Source organism: Elgaria multicarinata, chromosome 8 (genome assembly GCF_023053635.1).
Source record: "Elgaria multicarinata webbii isolate HBS135686 ecotype San Diego chromosome 8, rElgMul1.1.pri, whole genome shotgun sequence".
In the NCBI taxonomy this organism is placed as follows: domain Eukaryota; kingdom Metazoa; phylum Chordata; class Lepidosauria; order Squamata; family Anguidae; genus Elgaria; species Elgaria multicarinata.
Genome location: NC_086178.1, coordinates 93,364,833 through 93,389,195, shown reverse-complemented (window position 1 = coordinate 93,389,195; position 24,363 = coordinate 93,364,833). Strand labels below are relative to the sequence as shown.

The 24,363-nt window shown below is 45.7% G+C and overlaps 1 protein-coding gene across 2 annotated transcripts in view; it reads right to left on the bottom strand.

Annotated features, from left to right (window-relative positions):
• Positions 1–24,363, bottom strand: part of LOC134403011 (broad substrate specificity ATP-binding cassette transporter ABCG2-like) — a 43,129-nt gene that overhangs the window by 4,051 nt on the left and 14,715 nt on the right. For both annotated transcript variants that reach the window (XM_063133023.1, XM_063133024.1), the window contains exons 4-15: positions 23,342–23,459; positions 21,901–22,056; positions 20,329–20,486; positions 19,500–19,651; positions 17,431–17,523; positions 14,907–15,094; positions 12,561–12,712; positions 11,065–11,154; positions 9,181–9,305; positions 5,296–5,450; positions 3,548–3,637; positions 2,672–2,724 (exon numbers count right to left, since the gene is read on the bottom strand). In XM_063133023.1, coding sequence (XP_062989093.1) covers positions 2,672–2,724; positions 3,548–3,637; positions 5,296–5,450; positions 9,181–9,305; positions 11,065–11,154; positions 12,561–12,712; positions 14,907–15,094; positions 17,431–17,523; positions 19,500–19,651; positions 20,329–20,486; positions 21,901–22,056; positions 23,342–23,459 — 1,530 coding nt within the window. The remainder of the gene's footprint in view (positions 1–2,671; positions 2,725–3,547; positions 3,638–5,295; positions 5,451–9,180; positions 9,306–11,064; positions 11,155–12,560; positions 12,713–14,906; positions 15,095–17,430; positions 17,524–19,499; positions 19,652–20,328; positions 20,487–21,900; positions 22,057–23,341; positions 23,460–24,363) is intronic.

Genomic DNA, 24,363 nt, shown 5'->3' with positions numbered 1-24,363 from the left:
CCTTTACTTTCCCACAGTCCCACCACATATGTATTTGTGTTCCATTATCCTTACATCCTCTCCAGCAAGGGGGTATCAAAGTCTTGTTAATTTTTGCCAGCCTAATATGGAGCAGCAAGACATTGTCCAATACCATTTCTGGATTAATTTTAAGGCGCTTATTAAAAGGCATTTGTTCCCTCACAGCCACCTGCATAAGCAGCTCCTGAGCAAGTCTGTATTATAAGGGGGTGCTCTTCATAGCACAGTGTCAATATTTTGGCTACCAATTACAGATGAACGAACCCACTCGCTGGACTCCTCTACTTGCCTGACCCCAGTGGGCATGCGGTGCAAGCCACTGCACGACCCAGCAGCTGCCTGGAGAGAGTTCATGACAACCCATTCAACCCCGACCCACCATTTTGCAAAAAAAGTATGTAAATCGCCATTTTGCACAAAATAGCTGTAAATTGCAGGCAAAATTGTTTAATTTTGTGCAGAAGATGATTTACATAAAAAGCTTACCTGCTTTTTTTGTGACATGGTGGCTAAGTGACGATCCCTGAGCTTGTCCGACTCGGCATGTGCGGAGTCAGACAAGGGTGGGGGTCTGCAGACTGGCATCCAGTGGTTCAGCCCCCAACCTGGATTCATCTGCCATCCCTACTATCAATAAAGCTTTGTGTGTTCACGTCTTCTGAACCCCACAGACTGCCCCTATATCTCCCACATAGCCACAAACTGCAAAGAAAAATTCACATAACATTCCAGACAGTATTCTGGAATATTTCCTCCAGGAAGGAAACTATTAATGCATTTTGTTTTTCAGAGAATATCTAGTTGATTTAAAGGCAAATTCGTAAAAGGATAGGCTTTACCACAAACTATTAGTCGGGACAACTGATGTTGCTCTGGGGACTCTCTTCTCTTAACGAGAGAGACAACAACAACAACAACAATTTATTAATTTATTTCTTACCCGCCTCTCCCTCTGGATTGAGGCAGGGAACAACACTGAATACAAAAATACTGTAAAATATATAAAACATCTAAAAATAATACATTATTAAAGTAACAGCCAGACATCTTAAAATTTGATTGAGTAGGCCTGCCGGAAGAGATCAGTCTTTATAGCTTTTTTAAATTCGGAAAGACTGTTAAGTTGGCGAATCACTCCTGGCAGGCCATTCCACAGTCTGAGAGTGGCAGAAGAGAAGGTCCTCTGGGTAGTAGTCGTCAGCCTAGTTTCGGCTGACTGAAATAAATTCTTCCCGGAGGACCTGAGAGTGCGGGGCGGATTGTATGGGGGAAGGCGATCACTCTTAAGATCACTCTTCTCTTAACTAGAGTTCCCAGCCACTGCTTCTAGGGGAACCCATTTCCCTCAGGACTCCCAGACAATTGCTGTTGCAGTTCTATGAAGGAAAAGAAACGTGTGTGCACCAGCTTTCTACCCTTCTCTACTTCCCAATACAAATCCAAGGCAAAAATACATCAACGAACAAGAAAATGAAACTGACAAAGAGCTTGTCACTTTTACCATATTTTTGCCAAAACACTTAAGTAGGATTCGTTTCAGTTCCAACCCCATAGGGAAGGAATTTATTTGATTATTTTATTTATTTATTACATTTATATCCCACCTTTTTTCTTCCAAGGAACCCAAGGCAGCGTACATAATCCTCCTCCTCTCTATGTTATCCTCACAACAACCCTGTGAGGTAGGTTGGGCTGAGAGTATGTGACTGGCCCAAAGTCACCCAGTGAGTTTTCATGGCCGAGTGGGGACTAGAACCCGGATCTCCCGATTCCCAGTCCAACACCTTAGCCACTACACCACACTAGCTAAAGGCATTCTGGAGAAAATAACGGTCAAAAGGATAGTCGAGATGGAGCAGGGTGGGGATTAAACACTAGCGTGTCAAAACACACACCTCCAACCCAGGTTGAGACATAGTGGTATGTCAGCTCAGATCTAAAATAAGTTGGTCCACACTTCTGATAGAAGCACCAAAATTCCCCCCAAAGATGGGCTCTGTATTTGACGTGCTCAGCATGCTGAACCACCCCGCCACCTTAAGGGCAAAACCCTTTTGTAGAATCACGATGCACAAATGTTCACTCTTTCTTTGCCCTTAACAGTGTGGTGTAGTGGCTAAGGCGTTGGCCTGAGAGTCGGGAGATCTGGGTTCTAGTCCCCACTCAGCCATGGAAACCCACTGGGTATCTTTGGGCCAGTCACATACTCTCAGCCCAACCTACCTCACAGGGTGGTTGTTGTGAGGATAAAAGTGGAGAAGAGGAGGAGGAGGAGGATTGTGTACGCCGCCTTGGGTTCCTTGCAGGAAAAAAGGCGGGATATAAATGTAATAAATAAATAAATAACAGGACAGCGAGAACCATTGAAAGGGGCATTGAGGCTCATCACTACTGGGAACGCACCAGAACAGGTAGCAAATGAGGTTTGCTCTATGACTGCTCCTACAAACTATGCTTCATGGTGAAGGAGGGAGAGGGTAGTGGAGTCAAAGCAGGGGAGCTGTTAGTTTATGTTTTGTTTTTAAATCTGGGTGGTCACATTTGGTTTCCTACCCAAATACGGGAAGCTGATTGCTTTTTATTTAGGGCCGCTTTTTCTTGTTCTCAGCCACATGCGTTTGTTATTCTTTATGAAAGAAAGTTTCTTTACCTGGTAGAATTCAAGTAGAAGGTTAGCCCTTTAAGTTCATTGATGGTCAGAGCCTGAAATGGAAACGTGCTTTTTACAAACTCAGCATAAAAGCGTAAGAAGAGCCCTGATGCTGGATCATTCCAAGGATCCATCCAGACTAGCATTCTGTTCCCAGTAGCCAACCAGCTGTTGATGGGAGACCCATAAGCAGGACATAAGTGTAATGAGTGCAACCCAGCAACTGGTGTACATAGGCTTGCTGCCTCTAATTACTGGAGCTGGCATAGAGGAATCAGGACTAGTAGCCATTGATAGCCTTTTCTACCAGGAATTTGTCTAACTCCCTTTTAAAGCCACCCAAATTGATGGCCATCATTAGGTCTTGTGGTTGCAAATTCCACAGTTTGACTATGTGCCGTGTGAATGACTGAGAAAGCTACTGGTATGAAGACAGAGGAGACATTTAATTTTTGACTTATCAGTTTATGACACCTTCACCCCCACAAACGCACAAAAGAAATGGCCCTTCACAGAGGAAGTGTAAGCTTTTCTACATGAGGCTGTTAATCACTGTATCTCCTTTTGGTTTTGTCACATAATTGAGATCCAAGTTCTACACAAACAGCCTGTCCTTTCCTGCTTTTCCGCTACATAACCTCTTGGTGGAGCTGTGCTGTAGCGGAAATGCGTGCAAACACGTCGGTACAAACAGCGCTTTCAGAAATGATACCCCGTTTTCCCCGTTCTAAAAAATAACAACCGGAAAGTGCTCTGAAAAAACGGAAACAAAATTAGGAGATCACAATTTCGTCTAAAAAAAACTTATAAACAATGGTGAGTAAGGAATCAGAAGCGCACAATAAATGCCTTGTGCAGAAATGCTCTACGACTTACATTCATGCCGTATCGATAGATACTGATCCATTTGATCCAAGACAGCCAGTTCAACATGCTATTGAGGTTTACAAGGAATCCACCAAAGACCTGCAAAATACAACAGTATTGTCAAAACAAAACAAACAAAACAGACAACTGAAAGAGTTTAAAGCCACACCAGGGACTTTAGTTCCACAGGAGTCCTCAAACAATGTCAGGTACCAGCACAGGTAGCAAATGGGGTTGAATCATACTACTCCCAGGCATTTGACAGCACATGGTAATGTTTAAACCGACTCTGGGCTTTTTATTGCTGGTTGTTTTAAATTTTGTATGTAAGTGGTTTCTATATTATGTGTTATATGTATTTTAAGGTTGGTTTTTTTTGGTAAATTAGCTGGAAAGCTTTGGCTATAGGGTGGCATAGAAATCTTAATAATAATAACAACAACAACAGCAGCAATAGCAATAATTAGTATTGGTATTCATAGAAAGAGGAAAATAATTGTTCTTAAAAAACAAATAACTGGCAATTGTCGCCCCTAAAACTGTGAGCAGTAAATCTTTTAAAAATGCATATTGCAGAGTTAGAATAAAGGAACATTTAATGAAAAGCTGGATTATTTATAGTACTTATTCTACCACCTTTCCCTGGAACCTTGGCCCCTTTTGTGAGTCAGCAGCACCTTCTAGTGCAGCCTTCCCCAACTAGATGGACTTTTTAAAAAAGCCTTTTGATATGGGCCAAGCTTGTACGAAACAAAAACATGAAGCAGAGGGGCATTTTGCATGGCTTTTAGGATATCAAATGAGGCATTGCCTCAGGGGTCCCCAAGCTTTTTGTTTTAGTGGGCACATTTGTCATGGAGAACCTCACAAAATGGCTTCCGCGAAAGAGGCTTCCGCCCGTTCATGAAATGGCTGCCCTGGTGCACATGGGCCGGTCACAAAACACTCATTTCCCGGAAAGCAAACTGGTGAAAGTATCAGAAAAGTGATTTGGCCAAGAAATTAAGTATAAGGCAGATTTCTGGACTGAGCTTCGAAACACAAAACCACTGTTCTGAATCCAAATGAAGATGGTGCTGGAGGGAAGGACTTGGTTTTGCAGCATGCCAGACTACCAGTTTGTTTTTGTTTTTTTAAAAAAAGATAATTACATTTTAAAAATTAACAAAAATCAGCAAGGGGCAGGAAGCCTGGTGGGGAGCAAGAGAGGTGGGCATGGGCAGATTGGTGCCCACAGGGACCATGTTGGACATTCCAGTGCTACGTACAAATGCACATAACAACTCCGAATAGACCTTTTCGTTTTTCAGGAAAAGGCAGGCTGCTTCGGGAAGGGTATACATGAAGTGGAGAAGCAGTGGCAAGGAGTGCTTTGGCCTTTCCCCTGCCTGCCACATCTCTGCTTCATCTTACTCCCCCTGAAGAGGCTATTTCTGAGAGGGGGCGGGGAAGACGGCCATTTTGTGTTTTATTGCACGCACTGCTTAATTTGGCCCTTAACCACAAAAGCAGCAGATAAGATCAACAAATCAGTACTTTCTGGGGATCAGCTTGTAGGTCGTCTCATACCCTCAACTTCTTAGGGGTTTGTATCCTTCTGTCACATGTTGCTACAGCCGAGAAATTCCACACATGGAGCTCAAAATCCAGTAGAGTCCTAGTGCAAGTCATTCGAACAGGGCAATCTGTGCACAGGATTACTTTGAAGCATTTTATTTTATTTTTTAAAAAAGTCCAAACCAAATAAACCAACTTGCCATCATGAAGACGTATGGAAGGGCGATCAAGAGGTTGGCAACGGCGAAAGAGTTGACGCTGGCGCTAACCAAGAAAGCCAGGCTCACGGCTGCAAGGTTAGTGAAGCTAAGGGACAAAACGTGCAGGAAGAAAGCTTCTGCATCTGGTTTGAGACCTGGAAATGGGCAGAAAGACATGCAAGTCTGAGCTCTGGTAGAGTTACTTTAAGATGTTTTTAACCTGGCATCCATTCAGCTTTGAGTTGGTTGGTTTCCTTATTGGCTTCCCATTTGAGGAAAGTGTCTGAGGCCAACCACTGTTTGCACCATTAGCAATTGTGTTAATAGGTTTTAAAAGTCAATTGCAGGCATAGGGCCTGCTCTGGATTGGGACCCTGGCATACAAGGAAGGAGCACTTTAACCCTTTGCCCCCAGTGCTGCGGGGGTGATCTACATTCTCCTCCCCTTTGCTATTTCATTGGAATTAAAGCTCCAATTGGAATGAATAGAGTTCCCCCACCGCCACTGCCACCACTGCAAGCAGGCGCAAGCATCCTGATCCAGATGAGGACCATGGGGCGAGCGCAAAAGGTTAACGTCCCTATAACCCCCATGGTAGGATTCCGATCTGGACCACGTCCCACATAGCTGCAATTTACTTTGATTTTTTTCCCCTTTTCCCCCCCAAAAGCTTGTGTCGAGGGCTGACTTTCAATAGATCGCAGCGAGGGAGCTGCTCTGCTACGTACGAAACCCTGACCCAGAATCAGGTCTACGAATGATTTAGTGCCGGGTGCCCCACGAACATGCGGTGCACTATGGGCGAGAGGCGGCCCCCTTCCGGCCGCGCTCCGCTCCCGAGACAGACGGCTCTCCTCACCGGACCGGGCGGGGACCCGGAACGGCTAGCCGAGGCCAACCGAGGCTCCTTGGCGCTGCGGTATCGTTCCGTTTAGGGGGGATTCTGACTTAGAGGCGTTCAGTCATAATCCCTGCAATTTACTTTGAGCAAGCCATTTGAAAGTCACTTGCGCGGACGCCATTGTGTGTAGGGCCGGATCTACACTACTGCTTTAAAGCGCTTTATAACAGTTATAAAGCGCTTTAACTGCTTTAAAGCGCTATAAAACTGTTATAAAGCACTTTAAAGCAATAGTGTAGATCCGGCCTAGGTCTTTGTCACATCTTGGGTAAATATTTGCATGCTACTGCTAACAGAGCTGACAGATCTGGGAAAACAAAAACAAAGCTCAGGGTGGGCTGAAAGTGGATACGAAATATACTGGAAATGTGTATACCAAAAAATCCCATTGAAAAGAGGTTTGGTTTTTCAAGATTTGCTTCTTTAGAGCAAAGACCAAAATGGGTCATAGAATAAGGCAGAACAGGCACATCCCACTTATGCTGCACAGGTAGGCATTGCTGAGACGTCAAAAGCAAGAAGCATGATGCTGTCCCCATTCCACAGTTCTTTCTCCCCTTTGCCCAGGGAAAAGGAGCATAACAAGAGTGAGCAGAAGACAAACTGACCTGGTTTGCATGTAATAGGAAGCCACCGTGAGTAAATTTCCCCGCAGGGTTTCTTAATGTGGTGGCAGCAGCTATTCTGAATATTCAGGGTGTGATGGGGGTGTGCTGTAGCTTGTTGCTTCATGCGAACCTCATTATTGGGGTGGTAGACAAGCCATCCAGAACCCATGGGCTGTCGCCAGGTTTGTACATGACAAGAAGCTATGGTGCTGCATTCCCGTCATGCGCATGAATATTCAAAATGGCCACCACTGCACTGAAAAGCCCTGTAGGGATATTCACCCACATTGGTTTCTCATTATGTGTGTACTGGTAGATTATTGGCCAATTCCCAGGGCCTGCTGGTTGCAGAGATTCTTGCTCCTAAGGAAGAGTGCATAGTTGGGGTCAATTAACATAGATGAGTTGTGCCTTAACTGTTAAGAGATCCTAAGTGTGCCACTCAGCTTCACCCAACCCTTACAGTATAAAAAAATGTGTGTGATGGGACAACCATTGCACTGCACATTTCCCTGCCAGCAAAGGATGTGAGGATGCACTTCATGCATTGTGTTATGCTCCACGTTATCCAGGAAGAAGAGAGAACAAAACATGGAGAAGTGGCATCTGCTCTGGGTTTCTTTTAACATCTAGTTCTGTCTGAAACTTGCTGGTTTACATTTTCGCCATCCCAGTTCAGACACAGAAATCTATGTGGTATAGTTACAGGCTATTTCATAGGGCTGGTTCATACATGACCACCCTGGGGCTGCAGGAATGAATCTTTGGCCTACTCACATACACACTCCCACCTGTACACTTACACTGTGTAAAATGACAGGTATGAACTGGACCATTAAATATGCAGGGCGATGCTGACCCTCATCACTTTATATATGGTAATGTATGCATGCATGCTTGCCTCATGTGGTGCAGAGAGATAAATCAGCAGTTACTGCAGCCGAAACTCTCCCCACGGCCTGAGTTCGATCCCAGGGAAGCTGGTTTCAGACAGCCGGCTTGGGACAACTCAGCCTTCCATCCTCCCGAGGTCGGTAAAATGAATGCCCAGTTAGCTGGGGGAAAGGTAATAACGGCCAGGGAAGGCAACAGCAAACCACCCTGCTATAAGGCCTGCCAAGAAAACGTCAACGAAAGCTGGTGTCCCTCCAAGAGTCAGTAATGACTCAGTGCTTGCACGAGAGGTTCCTTTCCTTTCCTATGCATGCAGGGGCCTGAACTGCATCGCTGAACCTGGGTAGGGGAGATTTAAACTTCCCACTGAGACACACAAAACCCCCATAGGGACAAACCCAACACCATCTCAATTGGTGCCAATGGAAGGGTTATTTTGTTCCTTTTTTCCCTAAAGTGCCCATTGTGGTGGTGAAAAAAGTGGCTGGGTGGGAAGGTTTAAACCTTCCCTAATTGGACCCACTGGTCCTGATCTGGATCAAGCCCCTACGTATGTGCTTACATTAAGGTAAACAAAACAGTGAAGATCAGCTGCATGCGACATATTTAATACAGTGACCCCATTCAGACAACACGCTAAACCATGCTGCTTAACCACAAGATAGTTAACAGAATGCTTAACCTTGGTTTACGGTGTCATCTGACACACGTTTCCCTAACCATCTGCATTCCCTTAACCATTTTGTGGTTAAGCAGCATGGGTTAGCTTGTTGTCTGAACCAGGCCATTGTGGTAACCACAAAAGTGTTAAAAGTGTTGTCTGCAAGCATTCCACATGTGGTTTGTGTTAGCTTAACCACAGCTGAACATGGTTAAGCTAACCACAAAGCCCAGGGTGTCGTCTGAACTAGGCCAGTGTGGAGTTTAACCCTAAACCTGAGCTTCTGAAATGAGCTGTTCCTGCTCCCTGACCCCTTCCATCACAAAATGGGGGCAGATGTACTGCATCAACAGGGCTTACTTTTGCTTACAAATGCACACACCAGGCCTTGGTTCATGCCAAACAGCATAGTACAGAGATAGAAAAGGAATTGCAAACCTGCCAGGTGTAGAGCTCACCTGCTGGTCTCTTGTGAACAGGCCTGTTCAAGGCTGAATGCTATTCAAGATCAGGGATGGGCCAACGGGTCCACCATTTTGGTTTAAAATTTACAACACAGTGCAAACTCATCCTATGCACACTTGCTTAAGACTGTAAGTGGTTCACTGGAAATTGGTCTATCAGTGGACCACAATCTACTTTCTGCCCACACTGATCTGGATGTTCCTTGATACTTTGCATTTTGGTATTTTGCATTTAAAGATCCTGAATCAGTATTTTTGAAAGTCTTGGACCTGAAAAGGCTTTCATATTCCCTGCATCCAGCTCACCTTCACCAGCTGATGCTTCAAGCCACAACAAAACATTACGAGTTACTCACCCATCATGAAATATGACAAGGAAGAGAACAGCAGCACAGGGAATATACGATTGGGAAGAAGATCAGCAAACACTTTGGCTAGAAAGTAGGCAGAGGTCCTATAGTAATTCCTGGCGCTCTCGTGGCTAGGAAGAGAAGAATAAAAGTCAGTCGAGGACGTGTTTGAAAAGCCATGTCACCCATGTGCACTTCCAGGGTAGACAAGGGTTTATGTAGGTATGCGCAAACAAGGGACGTTCAAGATCGCTAGGATTCTCTAAACATCATCTTACTGCTACTTTCATGCCTGATTCCCCTTTGCGTTTGTGATTGTTGCTCGCTTTGAGCGAATGGCAATCTTGCTCAAACTGAGCAGCGATCAAACAGGAGACCTGCACAAATCTCTCAAAATTTGTGCAGATTTCCTCCATAGATGAAAGCAGGGCTGGGAATCGGGAAGGAGACAGACGCAAGCAGGTGTTTGACAATTTGCAAATATTTTCAGTGGACACGCTTTGAATGGGGGCATGCTCACGTCTTGCGAGCGAAAATGAAACTGAAGCCTGCAGGAAGGTAGATTAGATTCCCATCTCTGCCTACAGAAGAATAGAATGGCAATGCAATCAGAAGTTTCCCCCTAGGCCAGGCTTACCCAATCTGGTGCCTTCTATGACCATGCTGGCTGGGGATGATGGGAGTTGTAGCCCAACACAGTAGGAGGGCACCAGGTTGGACAAGGCTGCCCTGGGCCAAGATTGGGTGGAAGACAGATCTCCAGATGTTTGGGATTTCCACTCCCAGAAACCACAGTCCATGGTCAGGAGTGCTGGCAGTTGAAGTCAAAAACATCTGGAGATCTACTTCCTGCCCACCCCTGTACTGGGCAATGAAGTACGAGCCTCTGCCTTGGGATGGACAAAAGTGATGGGGAAAAACAGGAAGGTTACGAGGGGAAGACGATGTTCTCTGGACTGCCATAAAATTCGGTGAATAAGGCAGGGTGATTGTATGATAAAACTCTCGCCTGGCCTGCTTGTAGTTAGAAGCTGTTTTAAACTGTGATATAGATATTCCCTTAGAACAGGGGTGGGGAACCTCTTTCCATCCAAGGTCCAAATTCAATTTCAGAGAAGATCTCGGGAGGGGGGACAACACACACATTTCAGTGGTGGGCGGGGCCAAACCAAAATAATAATAATAATAATAATAATAATAATAATAATAATAGCAGCAATATTGTAGCTTAAGGCGCTAACCGCCAGCAACTAAGCGTTAGGAGAGAATCTCAATCTTTTTAGAATGGGGGGTGGGGGGGGCTGCCTATAAGCCAGGAAACCACCAAACTGTCAATGGTTTGGAGAAAAGCGGGGGAGTAAAGGAGCATGGCCACCTAGGGCCATATTGGGATCCCAGGCCTGAGGTTCCCCAGCCCTTCCATAGAAGACAACCTAAGAAATATGACTGCACTGGTGTTAGAGATGTCACGGAAACAGCCCTCATATCGGGCAGCATTGTCAAATCTACAAAGCAAAGAAGGAGCTGGATTCTGCAGCCAGTTTCTATTCTAAAAATCCGCACAAGAGGCTTGTGCAAGGGAAGGTGAGGGCTTACGTATCTCCCCCTCCAGCCTCTTGGCACTGATCTGAGGGTGGGCAGGTGGGTGGGAAGTGACCTGAAGGCATCACACTCCCACCGCCTCCCTTCCTGCAGCTGAAGTATGGACAGGAGAGCCCGCACCAGCTCGGTCAGGCTCTTTGATGCTACTGCACAGTACAAATGCAGTTACATTTTGTTTGGCATGAAAGTGTGAGATGTCTGAGCTTCCGCAGGTGCAGCGTTGTGGGAAGGTCATGGCTCTGGCCATATCCTAGATATGATTTCCTCTGAAACATGGCAGTTGCTCACATGAAGAGTTTCCTGTCATAGATGAAGAGCTCCACGGCAGACAGATTCCCAAAGATCTGAGTGAGGACCATGAAAAAGAAAGCTCCTAACCTGCAGCAGAGAAAATAGATGCATTAGAGAGGAATTGGGAGGCAGGGCTTCAGTCTCCTGCATAGCACCCTGGCCCTACCTATGAAAAGGGGAGGGAAAGACATAACAATGCAAATTAGGAAAAAATAAGAGAAACTGTGCAGCTTTATTATTAGCAAGGTACACATCACCCTGAATGTCATGCCTGGATACACCTCCCTCTTGCTACCAACTGAAGATTTCAGAGGAAGAGGAAGCAGCAGCCCTTCCCCTATGTTTATATGCAACTCCATAGCCTGCTGAACATTGCAACTAAGAATCTAACGCCTGAATTTGCATTTTTCCTTCTTCCTCCCAGTCTCCTTTCCTTCTGTGTCGTGTCTTTTAGTCTGTAATCCTGCATGCAGAGACTGTCTTATTTCTTATCTTTGTAAGCTATCCTGGGCGTCTTTTTGGCTAGAGGGCAGGATAAAAAATGCTCTAAACAAATAATAAATAAATAATATACAAGAGAGAATGGTTCCAAATTTTCTCTCATGTTTGCTATGCTCGCAATATTGCGTAGATTTGTAACCTGACTAGGTATTGCACTCTGACAGGAGTTTATTTATTTATTTATTTAATTACATTTATATACCGCCCCACAGCCGAAGCTCTCTGAGTTGCATCCACAGGAATCGCTCTGGGAATAATTTAATGCTGTAGCAGAATTAGTTCTTGGTTTTATTCAACTTGTGAATATGGCTGCCAAGAAGCGCACCAACACGCTGCCTAAAAATGTGTTGTGCGGATAGTATCATTAAATGATTTAGTCACTAGGTGGCGCTATATCTGGGTGGAGTCAGGGGTTTCCTGTGTCTGTTCCATTCTTGTTGAAGACAGACAATAAAGTTCTTCTCTAGCTTCCTGACTTGTGTGTCCTCTAAGCTTTCTCTTAGGGCTGTCCGCTCCTTCAGTTCCGGATCCTTTCATGGCCGCTGCAGTTTCCATCATTAGATTTACGACAATAGAGAGCCCCCATCTTCATTAAACACGGTTGCTCTCAGGGAAGATAGTTGGCTGGTGTGAGTGGATGGATCAGGTAAGCTGCCTGCGTAGCTCAGGGGGCAGCAGCTCTCTGGGTTCGAGGTGGGGGAAGGGAGTCCAGCTGCTTGCCGGGTGCCTGGGAAACCACAACATCTGATCCACTTTGGATACCCAGATCGGATCTGGATCCGAAGCAGGTTGGACTGGGGCCAAGGTGGTTCGGGGCCCATTCGGAAGGTCCAAATCAGCCTCGGAAGCAGGTCAGGGTGATGGTGCACAGCCCTACTTTCTATAACATGCATTAAGCTTGTCCCAGGAGCAGGATATCTGAATAGGAAGCTAGTGAAATGTCATGTTTGGGGTCCCACCCCAGGTGAGGGAGCCTTAAAATTCCCCGGTACCTGTTCTGTAGAGCTTCAGGCATTGTGTCGGGTATTTGGTAGTAAATGAGCCCCACCAACAAGGAGAAGACGGCGCCCAAAATGAGCTGTCCAAAGGAGGTCTGGGGGTTCCTCAGGAGTTGCTTCATATTTCGGCAGCTCACAACATACAGCTAGAGAACATGACAGATTAAATAGCTTGCCATAAAGTAACCTTCTCCAGACGGTTTGATTTTCTCTCTCTTAAAAACTAGAGATGAAAAATTAGAGATGAAAACTAAATGCAGTATTTCCTCACCATCACTTTGATCAGTATTTTTCCACAGGGGGGTCATCTGTTGAACTGAGAGACACTAACAGAGCTTTTAAATGAACCTTCCCCAGCCTGGCACCCTCGACCCTCCAGCATGGCTAGAGATGATGGGAGTTGGAATTCACACAACTGGAGGGCACCAGGTTAGGGAAGGCCGACAGAGATTCTTGGGGAGTTTGACTTTGGCGATGGCTAGATGAGGGGTTTGGAGGGTGACGATCTTGTGATTTTATTTTGTTTTTTAAAGAAGAAGGAGCACATAAGCACTTGTCCCAAAACTGTAAGTTTTTTTTTTTTTAAAAAAACAACCTCCCCCTCTCCCCCACCCAATGGGCACAGAGCTCCTGAGGAGCTCTGTGCCCCATGCCCAGCTCCTCGCAGTTACTCATGAGTAGCTGGGACAACCCGCGATGCCCGCCCACATGTTCCATGGTCTCAGGATCATCCCGAGACTGCGGAAATAGTGGTGCTGGGGGAAGGCTATACCGATATCTCGAGGAAAGGGAGGGATCATCCCAGGGTGCACACGGGCGATCCCGGGGCGATCCCCAGGATATCAGCAGGTCTAGCCATGGTCTTCATGTTTTTTTAAGGGTGTAATCCTTAAGCATATTTAGGATGAAAAAAGTCCTACAATTCCCAGTATTCTCCAGGCAGTATGACTGGCTAGGAATGCTGGGAGTTGTAGGACTTTTTTTCCGTCTAAACATACAGAGGATTGGACCCTAAAAGCCTTAACCTGGACAGGGCATTTTCTCTACACTACAAAGTGCATTTGAGTTTCTTTTGTGGAGTCTGCTAACCTGGGAGAGAATTCAGAAGAGAACTTGAATCTACATGGAAGCTTGTGCATGTTTTGTAACTGCATTAGAAACAGATTTAAAATAAAGCCAACCAAACCTCATGTGTGAAAACACCCGTACAATAGGGATGGGAGAACCAGTGATTTTTGAGCTCACCTAAATGCTCCAAAAATCACATTGAAGCTTGTTTCAGCCTGTTCCCCTTTTAGTTCCAGACCTGTTTTTCAACTCATTTGAACAGGAGAAGTGAGTATTTCCGTATATATTTTTCAAAAGTGTGCACTGTCTCCCATTTATTTATTTTATTATTTCATTTATATCCCACCTCTTTCCCTCCTCCTTAAGGAATCCAAGGTGGCGTACATAATCCTCCTCTCCATTTTATCCTCACAACAACCACCCTATGAGGTAGCTTGGGCTCAGAGTCTGTGACTGGCCCAAAGTCACCCAGTGAGCTTCCATGGCCAAACAGGGACTAGAACCCAGATCTCCTGACTCACAGGCAATCCTCTAGCCACTATACCACACTGACTCTTTACTAAAGTGTGAAAATGCATTTTTTTTAAAAAAATGCAAATTTTTCAAATGTGATCGCAAATTTGGGAGTTTAAAAATATTTCTTGGAAAAAAGCATTCCTGCTCATGGTTGGGTTTGCAAATGGGACACGTTCACATGGTTTTTAACAGGAACAAAATTCTGCTAGATCTCTACCATACTGAGGTGTCTGAAAGGCCAGGGTGAGGAGCTACTCATGGTTTGTTGACAAGTGTACCTGTCCAATACTCATCTTTGTTGCATTGATTCAACGGTTTACATTATTTGGATGTACACCTGAGATGTTCAGGTGAAAAATGTAATGTGGCAAATGGCCCTTATAAAGAGCCACATGAACTGGTTATTAGAAGAGAGCCTTGTCCAGGCTTCCAGCAATTCCGCCCACCCCCTCTGCTCTTTTCTGTCCCTCGCCCAATAGTCAGTCAGCATTTTGTGTCCACTGAGCATGCTCATTCCTACCTGGGCTGTTCCCTTCCCTGCCCACCTCCCCTCCCTGCTCCACGTAAGAGGTCTTTTCTGTTCTTTCCAAGTCTCGTGATGCCTCCCTCTTGTGTGTGGGTCATGCTGTTTTGGCTAGAGAAGTAACAGCACTCATTGCCTGAACACTGGAAATGGAGGGAAGGATTTTGTGCTTAGGCGTGGATCCGCTTCAGTTTCTCCATCCCTTCCCCCCTTCCTAATGTTTTCCCCTTCACCTGGTGGATGAATGAGGTAACGTAAGTGGGTTTGGATGAGCTGGTTTCACAGCGATGGCTCTCAAATGACTGTAGGCTTTTCAGATCCTCTTGCAGCTCTTGATAATAGGAGGACCGCTGATAATAGTTGGACAGCGGGCTCTTGTCAAGGGAGCAGTTGCTGGAGAAACGGCAATTGTTCTTGCTGCCTGTTCCAAGCAAAAGGAGGATTAAACACACACCTACACACACACACCTCACCTAAGACATAAGTGGTATGAACCACTGCCATGGCTGGCCCAAGGTGTTCTGCTCCCCAAGGCAACGGACAGGATGGCACCCTTGGACCTCCAGTTAGTCCTGAATCCAATATTGGCACTGGGAGAGCATCCTCTGAGGGCAGCAGGGCAGATGAGGGGAAGCTGGGCAGGCTGTGTGGTCCTTAGCTCTCCCCTGAGACCTTGCCACCACTTGCTCAGCATCTGCCTGGGGGCACCAGCGGTGCCACCGGCATGTGTCCAAGCAGCAGTCCTGAGCAGGCAGAGAGGCATCCAGCCCTGATCCCATGCTCCAGAAGGCATTGTGCATGCTGATGTATTGTGCTGCTCGTTGGACACGTGCTAGTGCCACTGCTGCATTGCAGCACTGGTTGGAGAAGACAGCAGCCAGGCGGAGGGCCGAGCATGGGATGGCAAGGTCTTGGAGGAGAGAACTGTGTGCCATGAGGCCTGCCCAGCGGCCCCAACGGAGCGTGCTGTGCTCTGGTGCAGCCGAGGATGCTGTCCTATTGCCAGTGCTGCATTCAGATCCGACTGCTAGGGTGGCCAGGTGTTGTCCTTTACAGAGGACAGTCTTCTACTGGAAAAGGACAGTCCTCTGTTTAATGGGCTCTCCAGTCCAGGTCTGGTTTAAAGTCAAATAACCTGAAGGAGGGAGGGCAGTAGAGGCTTTGACCTTGTCCATTATCATGTAGCACCTGGATGGCTTGGGACCGCAATACCTGATGGAATGCCTCTCCCGACATGAACCTACTCGTACACTGCGCTCAACATCTAAGGTCCTCCTCCGAGTGCCTACTCCGAGGGAAGCTCGGAGGGTGGTAACAAGGGAGAGGGCCTTTTCGGTGTTGACCCCCCCCCCATCTGTGGAATGATCTCCCTGAAGAGGCTTGCCTGGCGCCAACATTGTTATCTGTTAGGCACCAGGTCAAGACTTTTCTCTTCTCCCACGCATTTAACAGCACTTAACAATGCTAAGTTTGTTTTCTAACAGACCCCAGAACTGTTGTTTTTCAAATGGATACTGTTGTTTTTATACTGTTGTTTTTATGTTTCTGATGTTTTTTAAATTTTGTATACTTTTTAATGTTTACTGTTTTAACTTTTGTGAACCGCCCAGAGAGCTTCAGCTGTGGTGCGGTATATAAATGTAATAAATAAATAAATAAATGGCAGGAGGAGCAGGCAGACAGGTCTCCAAACCAGTCTTCACTGCTATGAGGTGAACTTATGAGCATGCATATATGAGATTATCTGCATGGAATGTAAATGCCTAAAATCGGATCATGCCCTGATTTTTAGCAATTTTTTAAAGTTAAACCTCAACCACAATATCCTTCAGAAATAAAATGTGTATTAGAAAGAGATAGTGAAAGTGCATCTCAGGACAATATTAGCACTTCAATGGGAACACAGTTTGAAGTGCTGTTGTCCTGAAATGCACTTTCACTATCTCTTTCCAATACACATTTTATTTCTGAAGGATATTGTGGTTGAGGTTTAACTTTAAAAAATTGCTAAAAATCAGGGCATGATCTGATTTTCTTCAAAGTCAGCATGCGTAAGTTCCTATGTGGAAGCTATCATGGTGCTCAGTTACACGTGTGTATCTTGAAAAATAAAAAAAGTTATTGGTGTTTTTCTTTTCCAATTGAAGTCAATGGAAAAAAAAGGGGGTTAGACCCAAAATGGTGTCTGGAGCTCTGGATAGGCCCGAACTGATCCAAACCAATCCAGACCTCCCCTGACCCGATTTGGATCCAAATTTAGGGGGTACAGATCAGCCCAATCCGCTCCGGATTTGGGGATCTGGAACGGAGCAGAGCACAGCCCTAATAAGAAGTACGTAAGTTCCACAAAAGAGCTTACAGTCTTTTCACCCGGACATCCACTTCTGGTTTTCCAACAAAGTGTCTATTTCAGCAGCCTAATTCAAGGAAGGTGGGGTGTTCCTTTTCCTTCATGCTGCTGTTAGACGATTAGGTGTCAGGATTGCCAATCCACTGTAAACCATACAATAATCTACTGGAAGATCCCAATCTACCTTCTGCCCACTTTGGAGCTAGAGCTGCCTCCCCCAACCTGGAGCCCTCCAGATGTTCTGGACTACATCTCCCAGCATTCCTAACCATTGGCCATGCTGGCAAAGACTGATGGGAGTTGAAGTCCAAAACATCTGGAGGGCACTGGACTGGGGTTCAGCATAAATAGATGTGAGCTGTGTAACTTTGTTTTTTCATCCAAGTCAATTTCTGTAAAGAACTCACTGAAGCTTTCCTCAGGCTGGGACTGGATAACCTCTCCACTGATGACGTCCAGAAAAAAGTCCAAGGGATTGTTAAATTGTTCACACTGATACCCTGAAATTGAAATGCACAGCAAAGTGAGGCACTTGCACAGGCAGGCCTAACACCAAATTCATTTCAGGATATCTCCTGGCACAACTTGTGATTTATTGGACATAGTCTCGACATTTAAAATGTTCAATCCTACCTTTCTAAAACAAACCTTAAGATGCTTTACTATTCAAACACCATACAAAACTAACACCCATAAAAATCACTCAGTAAATCAATAAATCAGCATTTTATAAAGGTGAGAAACAGCAAAAACATACATCCCTGTACTCTGAAACTTACTTAAAAGAGCTCATTCGTGTTAATCCAATGTTTTTGGGCATGGATTGGTCAATGGCTACTAGGGAGGGTCATCACATGGAACCTTCACGTTCAGAGGCAGTATTCCTCTCTCAACACCAGGGGTTGAGGGGCAAACTGTGGAATGGTCCTCTTGCTGCAATGCCCTGCTTGTGGGCCTCCTGGAAGTATCTGGCTGTCTACTGCCAGGAAGAGGATGCTAGACAGACCCTTTGCTTGCAAGAATTTCTGGCCCATGTAGCAAAGAACCACTGTAAAAGGACCAACCAGCTGGAAGATGGAATAGATAGGTAGGAGCCACTGATGTCATCTGGGTCAATTCTGGAACTAACAGCACTCACAGAATCATAGAATAGTAGAGTTGGAAGGGGCTTATAAGGCCATCAAGTCCCTGCTCAATGCAGGAATCTACTCTAAAGCATCCCTGACAGATGGTTGTCCAGCTGCCTCTTGAATGCCTCTAGTGTGGGAGAGCCCACAACCTCCCTAGGAAACTGGTTCCACTGTCATACTGCTCTAACAGTCAGGAAGTTTTCCCCGATGTCCAGCCGGAATCTGACTTCCTGTAACTTGAGCCCGTTTTTCCATGTCCTGCACTCTGGGAGGATCGAGAAGAGATCCTGGCCCTCCTCTGGGTGACAACCTTTTAAGTATTTGAAGGGTGCTATCATGTCTCCCCTCAATCTTCTCTTCTCCAGGCCAAACATGCCCAGTTGTTTCAGTCTCTCTTCATAGGGCTTTGTTTCCAGACCCCTGATCAACCTGGTTGTCCTCCTTTGAACACACTCCAGATTGTCTGTGTCCTTCTTGAAAGACGTCCCTCTCCTAAAGCAGGCAGTGCTGTTCTGGGCAGGGTTTGCTGATTTCAGGAATATGTGCGTGAGAAAGGATGTGCCTGTGCAACTTGGTGAGCTTTGGCTGTAGGTCAGGGTTACAGAATTCCCAGTCTGTGGAGGTTCAGCATCTGGCCCACGGAGCTTGGCCTCCAAGACCCCTGGAAGAACCCAAGGAGGTTCTGCAGGCCAGATGTAGAACCTCTGTGGGCTGGAGGTTATGAATCCCTGACCTACAGCCTAAGCTCACCAAGTTGCACATGGAGGAATCCCCCCATAGAATATGCGGGGGGGGGATAACTGTATGGATCTGGGCAGCGGGAGTGGGGGAACTCAGCAGAATATGCATCCCTGGACAAAAGGGTGCTATGACATTATACTCTGTTCTTGTAACCCATGGGGGAAAAGAAACTGTGATACTACAGCTAGCTTGCAGAAACTGGCATGTGTTTCTGGTTAGGGCTGAAGTAGTGATGGGCTGTACACTGTGCATGCCACCATGCCTCTTTCTTGCATCTGCATAAGAATAATTTCTTCCTGCTCCTCCTCTATCAACTACTAAATCCATTCCAGAACATGCATATTTCTGCCAGCTCTTTACCATTAAAATAAGCCATGCAGATCCAAGAAGACTCACTTAAATTGCACAGGCTATTCCATCCACATAGCTTTTTTTTTTGCTGGGCTTGGTCGTTTTCTACTGCTCTTGTTCAGGCCGGATAGTTAGAGAACCTTGGACAGTCTTGGCAAATGTTTGCCATGTTTTATGAAAACTGGCTGGCAGCAGCAGCACTCTAGTCATCTCCACAAACACTAGTCCTGCTCTGAGAGAGGCTCCTTCCTTACCAATGCTGTTGAAATAGGTTGTGGCTTCTCCTGCTGCTCCGGCAAAGATGATTTCCCCTTTGTTCATCAAGGTCAGACGGTCAAACAACCTGAAGATGGAGTAGCGGGGCTGATGGATTGAGAAGATTACGGTTCTTCCTTTCCTGGAGAGTCTGCCAAGCAAAGGTAATACTTAATAGCAGTAGCACAATTATACGAGGCCCTCAACACATGGTTGCTATCAGAAAATACTCTTCACAGGCTGCGTTCCAACCCTGGCAGTGTGCTCCGAGGAAGCTATGTGACTACTGCCAGAGCACATCAAGCTCTGCCCAGACAAGCATTTTGGGGGATATGCTAAAAGTTGATAAACAATACACGTTGATAGATGAGAACTGTGAACTGCCCAGAGAGCTTTGGCTATTGGGCGGTATAAAAATGTAATAAATAAATAAAATAAATAAATAAATAAATAAAAATATGCTGCTGGGGTTTGTCTTGCTGATTCTCCTGCAGCAGCTCTCACTGCCAAAGAGACAAGTTGCTTCTTAGCCTGAACGGTGGCTTGCCTCTTCAGCGGTATGAAGTACTGCAGGAGAAACAGCATGCTAAGCTCTGTCTGTATACACAGTAATCTCCTGTGCATGCAAATCACTCCTAACATATGACCTTAACTGTGTGATTTTGCGATGGGGAAGAGTGGGGGCACAACCAAGCACTCCCATGACACTTGTTGGGGGTTAATCTTGGGCTAAGACAAGAGTAGCCTCCTCGAATGCCATTTTTGTGTAGAAAGGCCAGTTATAAACCAAACCAAAGCAATAAATAAAGGTCCAACACAGAAACTCACTGGTGCAAGAGCTGCATGATGGCATTAGCTGTGTTAGCATCCAGTCCTGTGGTTGGCTCATCCAGAAAGATCAGGGAAGGAGAAGTGATCAGTTCCATGCCAATACTGCACCGTTTCTTCTCACCCCCTGAAACACCACGCAGGAATTCTGTCCCAATCTGACATCGTGGAGAGAAGCAGGGGGAGGAGAGAGAGAAAGGGATATAGAGTCTGAAGAATCCATTGGGTTTACCAGGACATCAAAGGCCACAGCTAGACCTAAGGTTTATCCTGGGATCATCCAGGGTTCTCCCCTGCCTGAGCACTGGATCCCGTGTGTCACCTAGGTGAACAGGTTTGACCCCTGGACGATCCAGGGATAAACCTTAGATCTAGCTATGGCCAAAGACAAACTGTAACAGCAGTTCTATTCTTTTCTGGCCTTTTCCTATGTCTGCCTGTTTCATTAAGCATTCTAAAGCATCTGCATGCACACTAACAAGGCTGGCAATCAGCCTTGGCAATCAGGGGCTGGGTGAGCAGATTGGTCGCTATCTTATCTTGCTATAGAAAGAGTCACAATATAGGTCTAGTTCTTGCAAACAACAGAGGACGAAGTAAACCTGTGTCCGGATTGGGGAGAAGGCTACATGATAGATTTCTACGCGCAGGGGTTCATTTTTATATGGTGGAGCCTTTTATCACGTGAGCCTTGCAGGATGAAGTGGTTCTGTCCAGACACAGGGCTCAACCACAACAAGCTGGATATTCCACTAGGAAAGTGGTTTATAAAAGCCAGGAGCCACACTACTGCTTTATAGCAGTATTGAAGTGCACTGACAACTGTTGGGACCCATGACACATACCATATACCACTTTCATACCACTTTCATAGTGTTATATCCTGCTTGGTGTAGATGTGTCACGGTCCCCAACAGTTGTCAGTGCATTTTAGTATCGCTATAAAGCACAGTGTAGATCCTGCAGCGCACTTCAATACCGCTATAAAGGAGTAGTGTGGCTCCGGCCATATACCGCTTTCATACCACTTTCATAGTGGAATGTCCTGCTTGGTGTAGATGAGCCCATAGACTTCCTTGCTCATTCGCTGTTTGTGAGAACCAGGCCATAGCTCTATGGCAGGGGTGCAAGGCTCAGGTCTGGGAGATAAATCTAGCCCACCTGGGGGTCCCAATCCAGCCCTCTGGGGCTCTCCAGATGGCCCCACCCCGCTTCCCTTAACCACCAATCCTTTGGTGGTTTCCCAACTTTTGTGCAGTTTTCCCCCATCCCAAAAGCTTGAAATGGCTCCGTTACTGGCAGTGAGCATTTTAAGCTAAAACATGCTGGTATTTTTTTGGCCCCACCCCTTTTGTCTTTTGCCCCACCCACCCCTGAGAACACCGCCCCTGAGAGCATCTCTGAAATGGAATCCGGCCTTTGGGCTGAAAGAGCTCAAGTGTCCCCTTTATTATTATTATTATTATTATTATTTATTTATATAGCACCATCAATGTACATGGTGCTGTACAGAGTAAAACAGTAAATAGCAAGGCCCTGCCGCATAGGCTTACAATCTGCGCCATGGCTTACCTTGGTGTCTGCACAGTCCTGTAGGCCCAGCTCTTGGATCACAGCATCCACCTTGGCTGCCTTCTCTGCATTGCTCTTCATATTCTGGGGCAGCCGCAGGTTGGCAGAGAACAGGAGGTTCTCACGGACGCTGAGTGTTCCGGTCAGAATGTCCTCCTGCAAGCCAGGGTAAATTATTGATGTACTTAAAATATTTTTATACTGCCTTACAGGGCAAAGCCTCCTCAAGTAAATATTCTTGATAGTTTTAAGAAAAAAATCTTAGAAGGCAGCTGCATGGGATGGAGTGAATGGGGCTCAGTGGGATGGGGACGGACACACACACACACACACACACACACACACACACACACGCGTAATTACTGCTGGTGTGGGCACCACATTTGCTCTGTCCCGTTCAGCCACCCTTTAAGGTTCCCCCCCCCTTTAAACTGTTGGAAATATTTATGAAAATTTAAAGGCTGGGAAGTCAATGGAGGGGAAATTTGCGCAAATTTAGAAACGTGGAAGTCAATGGAGGGGAAATTAAATCAATCAGCAGACCGGGAGGAGAAGTGAATTACATGCCCCCACAACCTGCCAGAAAGACTCCCTGCTGCCAAATCGCTGGAGTGAGGTAGTGGCACTAGTGGTACTCTGGAGAAACCCACCAGAACCCTCTCAGAGTAAGCCAGAAAGTGGGTGGAGTCTTTGGAGAGCTGCATTGGCTGCAAAAACAGCTGGCACGCCTCTTCAGAGCTTCCCAGGCTCAAAGGCCTGGCTCTGAGTGGGGCCTTCCTCAGAGTCAGGCATTGTCCAGCTGGAGAGATGTCCCACAATGCTGCAGGCAAAGTCCTGAGACATCTCTTCGCTGGAGTAGCCACCTGTCCACCTGAGCAGCCATCCAGTTTAACCAGCACTAACAAGAGGATGGGAAGCTACTCCGAAGGAGAGGTGTTCCAGGAGATTGCCTACACAGGTGATCTCCTTGGACACCTCTCCTGTCAATGCCTGTCTCTGAGGAAGGATCTTTTCAGAGCCAGGCATTTTAGAAGAGTGACTCTCTTTTGTTAGCCACTGTAGCTCTCTAAGCCCACCTTCACTCTCTTCAGGGTTATCAGGGATCACAGCTGGATCCCACTGGGAGGTTTGCTTTCTGCCTGTAGCCACAAGTGTCCAATGGTTCTTACCTGGTTTTTCTATGCAAACCTCTTAAGGAATTTCCTGTGGCAGGCTATAGCAACATGGCTGCAATAGATGAGATCTACAATGCATTCCCCTTTCCAAATTGTTTTCCAGTACACCCAGAGGGATACATGCAATTTTCTTTGGCACATCCACATCCAGAGTATACTTGCTGAGGTTATTGGGAATTTCAAGCTTAAAGAAATTTAGCCCAGTGACCTATCAAACTGATGAATGAATACAAAAATAAATAAAGGCAGTGTGAAGAAGGCTTCACCTGGACTACATAGGCTGAACATTGGTGAATGTGAGAGTCAACCAACTTCCCATCCATAAAGATCTGTCCACCTTTAAGCCCTTTGGGGTCTTTCCATCCTGCTAAGACATCAAGGAGACTAAAGAGAAAAAACAAAAGCAAAAGACAAATAATGACCAGTTATAGCTCTGTGAATCCACAACTAACACCAGTCAGGGGTGCAAAATTTGCAGAACCTAAAAGCCAGCTTCTGAGTTTTTGGGGATGTGACTGGCCCTTGTAGTCTGAAATGTATTTGTAGCAGAATTATCAACTGAAGGAAATACACAAAACTTTGGGACAAGATACTGGAACAGAAGGACCATTGAGCAGTAGTAGTAGCAGCAGCTTTTACTAGTACTACTGACTGTTTCTGCACTGGTCCTTTTTTAAAGAATTGCTATGCTATATTCACTCGCTTTTTATGGAACATCCACATGATGTCATTTGTTAGGGCTCCTATAGCTAACAATCAAAAGGCATCGTGCAGCTATTCTATCTTTTCCTCCTTACCATTTTTTTGTGTGATAAGAAACAAGAAGCACTGGAAAAAAACCCACAGAAGGGCTATCAATTGAAGATGACAATGTCTGGCAGTGGGATTGCACCAAAAAACCCTTTGTCTGGAAGCACCTTTAGAGATCTGATTTGTGGCCATTTGTTTTTTTAAAAAGTTTGTGATAAAGTACAATGGTAGCACCAGTGTCCAGCACGGACAGGCAAAACGCTCTTAAAATGTTCTAAGCTACTTTGTGTTTAAATCAAACATTTTCTCTTTGCAAGTTCAGACTGATTGATTGATTTGCGTTGATCCTACCTGATTAAAATCCCCCCTGCAATGAACAATGTCAGCAGGAGGGAGAGACTTTAAATTACTGATTTCTTCTTATTTATTTTTTCTTCTTTTAAAACTGAGCTACAAACTGGGCTGAACCCACAATGTGGAAGGTTCCGAAAGGACCTTTGAAGAATGGAATTTACTTGTGAGTAGACATTACAGAAGG